The sequence below is a fragment of the Leuresthes tenuis genome, unplaced genomic scaffold, assembly GCF_036924035.1.
Source record: "Leuresthes tenuis unplaced genomic scaffold, fLeuTen1.0.hap1 SCAF_6, whole genome shotgun sequence".
NCBI lineage: Eukaryota > Metazoa > Chordata > Actinopteri > Atheriniformes > Atherinopsidae > Leuresthes > Leuresthes tenuis.
This window is the reverse complement of record NW_027325360.1, coordinates 1,663,745-1,672,876: the sequence shown is the minus strand read 5'-3', so window position 1 is coordinate 1,672,876 and position 9,132 is coordinate 1,663,745. Positions and strand designations below refer to the sequence as shown.

General features: G+C 42.7%; 2 protein-coding genes across 2 annotated transcripts; one reads left to right on the top strand and one right to left on the bottom strand.

Moving 5' to 3' along the window:
* Nucleotides 1–751: 751 nt before the first annotated feature.
* sdhaf1 (succinate dehydrogenase complex assembly factor 1) lies at nt 752–2,474 on the bottom strand. Its single transcript, XM_072386883.1, has 2 exons — nt 2,225–2,474; nt 752–1,382 (listed from the first exon to the last, which is right to left on the bottom strand). Exon 2 carries the CDS (start codon nt 1,132–1,134, stop codon nt 886–888), a length of 249 nt encoding a protein of 82 aa, XP_072242984.1. The 5' UTR covers nt 1,135–1,382; nt 2,225–2,474; the 3' UTR covers nt 752–885.
* Nucleotides 2,475–2,647: 173 nt separating this feature from the next.
* nudt18 (nudix (nucleoside diphosphate linked moiety X)-type motif 18) lies at nt 2,648–8,860 on the top strand. Its single transcript, XM_072387173.1, has 7 exons — nt 2,648–2,721; nt 3,283–3,483; nt 3,558–3,668; nt 5,164–5,266; nt 5,349–5,472; nt 5,783–5,907; nt 8,075–8,860. Exons 2-7 carry the CDS (start codon nt 3,313–3,315, stop codon nt 8,455–8,457), a joined length of 1,017 nt encoding a protein of 338 aa, XP_072243274.1. The 5' UTR covers nt 2,648–2,721; nt 3,283–3,312; the 3' UTR covers nt 8,458–8,860.
* Nucleotides 8,861–9,132: the final 272 nt, after the last annotated feature.

Sequence of the window (9,132 nt, the reverse complement as noted above, 5' to 3'; positions counted from 1 at the left end):
CAAAATGCACTGTAACACCAGTTTGTGTCTTTTTCTTCTCTTACCTGCTGAAATAACTGAGCGTTGCTCATCTCTCCTCCGGAACCGAACATGGCTGATAAACGGCCCGATAAACAACCAAAAAGACGGGAGATTTCACTCAAATAAAGCCTCAGAGTTTCTCCCACAGCCGATACTTGCAACGAGGATCAGTATTTACACAAAATTACGAAAACAGGAAATTTTTGTTCCTCTGAAACGCCCCACTTCCTGTTTACGTCATCGTCTTCTTCTTCTTCGCCATTTTGAAGCACCCGGAAGTGCATTAGCGCCGCCTGCTGCAGCGCTGCAGACCCCGGCGTACAGATCTGTACCGCCAGCTGTTTTACTCTTTTACTCTCAACTTTCGTCTTTTCTTTTCAAGCTGATTTGATAAATTTAGATATTTCTGCTTCACATCATCTCAGAAAGAATGATTCGTCTGAAGCGACATAAAAATCATGTAAAAAGTGATGGAAGCAAAAATAAGGCATTTCAGAAAGTTGTGTTGTATTCAACTCTCCGGTGTCTTTAGTGTAAAGTAAAGGGAATTTAACTGTAAATACAATAAATGGCTCCAGAGATAGACGAGCAGACATTCTGATTTTCATTAAAAGCTGCTTCCAGCTTCATATCCAGCTGCTGTCCAGTTTTCTCATGGTTGTATTTCTCCAAAAGAAAAACTCAGTTTTATGCACCAAATCAGAGACAGACTGTTTATCATTATTTAATAGTTTTTATGGGTCTTACATTTGCTTCATTACAGCTTATTTCACATCTAAAACCTTAATAAACCTAAAACTCTATGGTTCCTGCACCGCGGGTGAGTCTTTGAGGTATTTGTGGCATCGTCGGGGTCCCCTGGTTTCAGCTGGAGTCTTTGGTTTTGGAGAAGGAGCCAAGCTGCTTGGTGTTGACGTCTTTCAGCTGTTCCAGCTGCCTCTGGCCTCGTCGATACAGATACTCGATGTGCATCACGTCTGTCTTCTTGATGCGAGCGTTCTCCTTGAACTCATCGCGGATTCGGGGGAGGAAGCCCGGTTTGTCCTGACCGGCTCGCAGGAACTGCCGGTACAGAGATAGGACCTGCTTCTGCAGCTTGCTGTGCCGCACCATCACACAGAGTCGACCTCAGAACGCCGAACGCAAAGAAATCTGATTAAAGAGCCGCTCCGCAGGGCGCTACAAAGGCATGCTGCCACCAGGATGAAGCTTAACGTCTGTCAGTGGACACAAAGTCAGCTGGAGCAGGTCATCAAAGCGCTTCTACTGTCTGTTACAGATGTGGTTACAGACCGACCCTGAAGGCAACACAACGCTCTTCTTCTGCAGCTCTGAGGCCTCCAGGAGGATCTGATGTTTGCCTGCAGGATGGAGAAACAGCACAATGATATTTAAATAATATGAGCCGAGTCATTTTCAGCAAACATCTCACACTGACAGGTGTGCTAATGAAAAATCTGACCCTCAGAGGCAGCTGAGAAGCTAAACGGCTCAGAATCCTTCAATAAATGGAGCAGAAAACTATTCACCTTAATCTAAAGATGCTAAAACCTGCAGATTAAACACTTAATCCATGACTTTAGGTGTTTCTACAAATTCTTTGTAGAAATTCCAACCATGTAAAACATGAAAAGAACAAGAAAAAGTTCTCAGTTGTAGTGATCGTAGTGAACAATACTGACGTATAAAGCTACTAATAAAGTATATTAACACAAACTGTGTTTTCTTTGCTGTTTTTCATAGATGCAGAAAGAGATAAAGAAAAAAAAAGATAAAGATAAAGAAATGGGAACAAATGATGTGTCTTTGTGACAGGCTGCTGGTAACAAAGAGCCTAAAGATCCAGTTTAAAATGGCTTCTTTGCTAAGTTGTCTGTTCTGTGTCGACACAACACTGGTTCATCCCTTGAGTTAGGAGCCTTTTTTCTGCCTGAATGGGTCAGGACTTTTTAACAGGACTGTCTGAGAGGAATAATAAGGTTTATCTGCCACTGATTCTGCTTAAAATGTGTTCCTAAATAAAATGTATCATTGTCCAAACCTGAAACTGTTACAGCTCATTTTTAAACACATTATACCCACAGACACATTTTCTTTTCTTCTTTCTGCTGTAATAACAGATGTGGTTCATCAGAAACAGAAGAGCAGATGTGCATTAATGCTGGAGGACAAAACCTGAAACCACCAAACAACGTTCACTCACCTGTTTAACAAATGTGTCCCGATTCAAACCGACTCCGCCGCTTAAACTCTTTATTTCTGTCAGTTGTATGCTAGCTAGCTAACAAACGTGAAATCTGGTTCAACCTGCTCTGTATTAGCCTCGTTAGCTCCTTTAACAGCTTTTGTATGACCTTACTGCGTTACAACACAGCGCGAACCCAAGTGGTCATGAAAACTACAAAACGCGTGACTTCCTGTGACATATTTCACAATAAAATACTCAATCAGAGCACGAAATCTTACAATGGACCCAAATACAAAGGTGTGAACAAATCCTCATAAACTATAGAAAAATATCTTACAATACTGTTGCAAATATTCATTGAAACAACAGATGTCGGTGCGGTTAAACCCAGTTTAACACAAAACCGGAACCGGAAATAACTTCGCATTTCCGCTTCACTTCCGGGTGTCAAACGTCAAAACATATCCGCAGAGAGTGAATGGAGGCAGTTAAGAAGCGTTAAGGAGAAACAGGTTCGTGTTTATTTGTGAGACTCATTTTAAACGTTTAAAGACTTCGTTTTTCTTCGGAATTTCTAATAAAACGGAAACGTTTCGTGTTCATGATGAAAAGGTTTGCTTCGGTTAGCTGCTGTAGGTCAGCCGGGAGGAAAGTAACGAAGTACTTTTACTCAAATACTTCAGTTCTTTGAGGATTTTTTCACTTTTATCTGCGACATACATCTGAATACAAAAGATGTTAATTATTCAGATTAAATAAGAGTAAAGAAAGTAAAACGTTAATAAAAAAATTTTTAGTTTTTACTTTAATATTTACGAGTAATAATATTTTAAGGTTTACAATGTTCAGAAACAAAGAAATATTATATTAAGATATAAATATTTTAATCAAAATGAACAAAAGGGGTTTTTATAAAAGCTGGAACAGTATTTTTGGGGGTTGAATGGTTGACTAAGAGAAAGTTAATCATTAAATATTCTAATAAACTGTTTGGAAAACAGTTTCTTACCTTTTTTACGAATAAAATCTCGTGCAGATTAAAATGTTTGACTGCAGCTCTGATTTAAACACAGAGGCGCTCTCGGAGTTTCGGAGCGTCAGACATGGAGGTGACGGAGGAGGAGCGGCGGCAGGGGGAGGAGGAGGTGGAGCGGCTGCTCAGCGGCCAGGGGTCAGAGGTCAGCGGGTGTGACGTCGGCTTGGAGCAGAGCAAGCCGGCCAGTCTGAAGAAGAACGTCACCTACATCGTCTGCGGCGTCATCTTCAACGAGAAGGTGAGCTGTAAAAAGGCCAAATGTTTGTTCTCCATTCAGACTGTTTTCAAACTCCGTGTGTTACGCTGCTTCAGGAGGAGGTGCTGATGGTCCAGGAGGCGAAGCAGGACTGTTACAAGCAGTGGTACCTGCCTGCAGGGCGGGTGGAGGTGGGGGAGAGCCTGGAGGAGGCGCTGAAGAGGGAGGTGAGCCACAGAAACACACCTGAGGAGGTCTGAGTCTGGATGGATCATTTCCAGTCAGCTCGTTGCTGAAGTAAAAACCCGCTGTCATATCACAGTTTGGAGAAACTAATTAATGCCTTTACAACAGCTGGATGATGACATCACAGCTGGATTATAACCACAGCTGGATGATGACATCACAGCTGGATGATGACATCACAGCTGGATTATAACATCACAGCTGGATTATAACCACAGCTGGATGATGACATCACAGCTGGATTATAACATCACAGCTGGATTATAACATCACAGCTGGATTATAACCACAGCTGGATGATGACATCACAGCTGGATTATAACATCACAGCTGGATGATGACATCACAGCTGGCTGATGAGATCACAGCTGGATGATGACATCACAGCTGGATGATGAGATCACAGCTGGATGACGACATCACAGCTGGATGATGACATCACAGCTGGATTATAACCGCAGCTGGATGATGACATCACAGCTGGATTATAACATCACAGCTGGATGATGACATCACAGCTGGATGACGACATCACAGCTGGATGATAACATCACAGCTGGATTATAACCACAGCTGGATGATGACATCACAGCTGGATGACGACATCACAGCTGGATTATAACAGAGCTCCATCTCTCACATTCAGACTTTTTCATTTCACCATGTAGAAATCACAACCCTTTTTATCCACAGTCCCCCTCGTTTCAGGCTCCGTAATGGGACAAAGTGATGGCGGGTACATTAAAGCAGCCATGTTTAGTACTGTGATGTAATATAATATAATATAATATAATATAATATAATATATAAGAATATATATAATATCCTGTACCAAAAAACCGGAGCATTGTGCCCCAGTCCTCTACGTCACAGGATCCACTTCAGCCCCGTCCTCCATCTCTGACCCACGCTCAGCTCCCAGCTCCACATTAAAATCAAGGCCCCAAACTGACCTTCAGGCCTGGACTTTCTCTGCCTCTTTGCTTCCATGTGTGGTTCTCAAATGTAACACAAACCAAACATTTATGGAGTTTCACAAACTGGTTCATAAAACTTCTTTTGTCCTCTATGGGCTTGAATGTCCCAGTTTTTTACATCAGTTGGACTAAATGACGCCTAAAGGATAGATTAGCAGAACATAAATATGCAGTTCGTGCAGCTAATGCTAACCTATGGACGGGCATCATAACCGTGATCCATCGACTTTACAAGCCTTTGGAATTGATCATATTCCCATTTCTAATAGAAAAGGCGACTCAGCCAAAGAGACTTTATGGATTTTAATTTATAAGCCATTAAAGAAGGTTTGCAAGCTGAAACACGTCAATGTTTTAGAGTCACTGAGGTTGAACCATGAAAATAAAGATAATTTAAATACTTTTTTTAATACTAAAGTACCAAAGAGCACCTTAAATGAATATCAGGATGAATCCAGGAAGCACACAAACAATTTTCCACAGTTCAGTTTGTCTGCAGGTGAAGGAGGAGGCGGGGTTTGACTGTGAGCCAATCACCTTGCTGCTGATCCAGGAGCAGGGACCGCAGTGGATCCGCTTCATCTTCCTGGCCAAGATCACAGGTCAGAGGTCATCCCCCAGATTATGTGAGGTGTCTCCTTCAGCTGAGCAGCAGCAGCATTAACGTCTCATCCCGTCTGCCAGGTGGCAGCTTAAAGAGTCTCTCAGAAGCAGATCAGGAGTCTCTTCAGGGCGCCTGGTGGGACAGAGAGTCGTCCCTCCCCCTCAGAGGACGAGATATCCTTCGCCTCATCGACTGTGGACTCAAGTAGGTCGTCACACCTCTCCTAAAAACTCATTCCTGCTTTGAGGAATTAGGGGGAAAGCGTATTCCTCACAGTGTGAGACGTGATGATAATCAACGCTGCTCATTTCCTCACTTGGTTAATTGTTGATAATATTTGATAATCGGTGTCGTCAGACTATAATCTTCACTGTTATTCTCAGTTCAGGACCACGGACAGCTCATAGAGGAGCTGATTGTCAATGACTAAAAACCCTAAAATGTTGCATTCACTGTCCCAAAAAAAAACGTTTAAAAGGAAATTATGACATTTGTGATGCTGCGATGCCTTCAGGTACCATAGGGATCCCTGCCATCCCGTAACCTTGCCTGTGGACCTGAGCTGCCGTCACGTGGTGCAGAGACTCGTCCTGGTCTTCGTTGGTGCTGAGGAGCAGATCTGGATCCTTCTGAGCAGAAGTAACAAACTCTTTCACTCTTTATGCTTTCATAAAATAAGCTTAGTTTCTTTATTTATTTGTTCTCACAATGAATAATTATCTAAAATTATGGCTAAGATTCTCAAAATAACGAGAAACAATCTGATTGTAACGATTTACTGTCTGAAAAGTAACTGATGAGGCTCAAAGTCATTCTTTCTAATATCTCATGTTTACTTAAACGAAGGTACAAATGCTTCCAGTATCTAAAATATGTGGGAGAATTCAGAAATGCCTCCTCTTCATTTTCAACCTAATACAGCACCTTCAGCTCGTCATCTCCGTCCACGGCGTCACATGATGCTGCATTCACTGTCCTTCAGAAGCAGGACGTTTGACCGCCTTTTCTTTGCTGTTCAGTGACTGTTCTTAACTGTTCTTAACATTAGCCTCTAAAAACACTGAACCACAGAGGAGTGGAGCGGCGCTGCAGCCCGGGTTGACGTATCTCACCACTTTTCTCATGTCTGTTGTTTCCCCCGAACTGAGGCCGAGTCCCCTGAGCTTAATCCAACAGCTATCTGCCCCGTACATCTTAATCAGACCTGAGAAAAAAGTTAAAAAGGGCAGAATATGTGACCTTTAAGCTCCATGCTTTGAAAGATAAGACAGTTAAGGTCCCATTTGTGTTAAAGTAGGTTTTACTCCTCAGGAAACACCATTAACGGGTCCTACCTGAGGTTAAAGTGTAAAAAAGTAGGTTTTACTCCTCAGGAAACACCATTAACGGGTCCTACCTGTGGTTAAAGTGTAATAAAGTAGGTTTAACTCATCAGGAAACACCATTAACAGGTCCTACCTGAGGTTAAAGTGTAATAAAGTAGGTTTAACTCCTCAGGAAACACCATTAACAGGTCCTACCTGTGGTTAAAGTGTAATAAAGTAGGTTTTACTCCTCAGGAAACACCATTAACGGGTCCTACCTGTGGTTAAAGTCTGCAATAAAGTAGGTTTTACTCCTCAGGAAACACCATTAACAGGTCCTACCTGAGGTTAAAGTGTAATAAAGTAGGTTTTACTCCTCAGGAAACACCATTAACGGGTCCTACCTGAGGTTAAAGTGTAATAAAGTAGGTTTTACTCCTCAGGAAACACCATTAACAGGTCCTACCTGAGGTTAAAGTGCAATAAAGTAGGTTTTACTCCTCAGGAAACACCATTAACGGGTCCTACCTGTGGTTAAAGTGTAATAAAGTAGGTTTTACTCCTCAGGAAACACCATTAACGGGTCCTACCTGTGGTTAAAGTGTAATAAAGTAGGTTTTACTCCTCAGGAAACACCATTAACAGGTCCTACCTGTGGTTAAAGTGTAATAAAGTAGGTTTTACTCCTCAGGAAACACCATTAACAGGTCCTACCTGTGGTTAAAGTGTAATAAAGTAGGTTTTACTCCTCAGGAAACACCATTAACGGGTCCTACCTGTGGTTAAAGTGTAATAAAGTAGGTTTTACTCCTCAGGAAACACCATTAACGGGTCCTACCTGTGGTTAAAGTCTGCAATAAAGTAGGTTTTACTCCTCAGGAAACACCATTAACAGGTCCTACCTGAGGTTAAAGTGCAATAAAGTAGGTTTAACTCCTCAGGAAACACCATTAACGGGTCCTACCTGTGGTTAAAGTGTAATAAAGTAGGTTTTACTCCTCAGGAAACACCATTAACAGGTCCTACCTGAGGTTAAAGTGCAATAAAGTAGGTTTTACTCCTCAGGAAACACCATTAACAGGTCCTACCTGTGGTTAAAGTGTAATAAAGTAGGTTTTACTCCTCAGGAAACACCATTAACGGGTCCTACCTGTGGTTAAAGTGTAATAAAGTAGGTTTTACTCCTCAGGAAACACCATTAACAGGTCCTACCTGTGGTTAAAGTGTAATAAAGTAGGTTTTACTCCTCAGGAAACACCATTAACGGGTCCTACCTGAGGTTAAAGTGTAATAAAGTAGGTTTTACTCCTCAGGAAACACCATTAACGGGTCCTACCTGAGGTTAAAGTGTAATAAAGTAGGTTTTACTCCTCAGGAAACACCATTAACGGGTCCTACCTGAGGTCCTACCTTCCTGACAGTCGACCACCAGCTGAGCGTCACCTCCTCTGTCTGCTTTACTTTCACTCTGAACAAACTAACCCCCCCTTCCTGTCCGGCAGCCCCGGGGCTCCACCTGCCCACAGCAGCAGCGTTGAAGACCCACGTGGTGACCTGGGCGGCCAACATGGTGGTGCAGGACGCCATGCCGGCGTCTTACTACGACCACGACGTCAACACGCTGGGCATCTTCAGCCTGCAGCACAACGGGCGACAGCACGGCAAGACGGACGGCGTGTGCTTCAACACGCTGGTGGCGCTGCAGCCCGACCGGGTCCAACGCGACGAGGACGGGCTGCAGGTGGAGAGGCCGGCGGCCGTTGGACCTCCACCTGTGGAGAACCCTCGATACGTCTGGTGTGAAGTGAAGAAACCGGAGCTGAGAGCAAAACTGCTGGAAAAAACCAGAAACACCTCCCTGGTGCCGATCCACAGCCTGCACTGACAGGAAGTCACCGCGGCGCCCAGCGCGAGGAAGGAGGAGCACGCCACCTTCTACTCTGAGAGAAGAGCGCCGGTTGGTGCTCAGAAAGACAGAAAGACCTGAATCATTTAACATTTTACAAACTCTTTTACTGTAACTTCAGATCGTCTCAAACTGGATCTTTTTCCTTTTTCTCTGCAGAACTTTTTGAATCTTGAGTTTAAAACCAGAAAGAAAAGCGGAACCCGAGGAGTCGGTTACCTCCTGAGTTTTACTGTTCTCTGAAACTCAAATGAACAGATTGGAAAATGATATCCTGAAAATATAGAATTTAACATTATAGAATATAAGGTTTCCAGTTTATTTTCTTTTGATTTATCATCTTATTGTAATTAAGATGAAGTTTATTTATTCTGCTTTTCAAAACCTACCAATAAAGCACTTTAAAGAAAAAATAAGATTAAGATTATTCTCAGTTTACATAAAATAACTAAAGTAATTAACAGAGGCTGTGTTCTGAGAAATAATCAGACTGAAAAAGGTAATTAGTGCATTTCTACACCTCAGACCTGCAGCATCCCATAAAGTCAGTGAACCTTTTCCCACTTTGTCTCCTTCTGCCAACACTTAAAGCCGTTCTGACTCTGAGGAAACCAGGTGATGCAGAGTTCCAGCTGTTATTTTGTCCCATTCCTC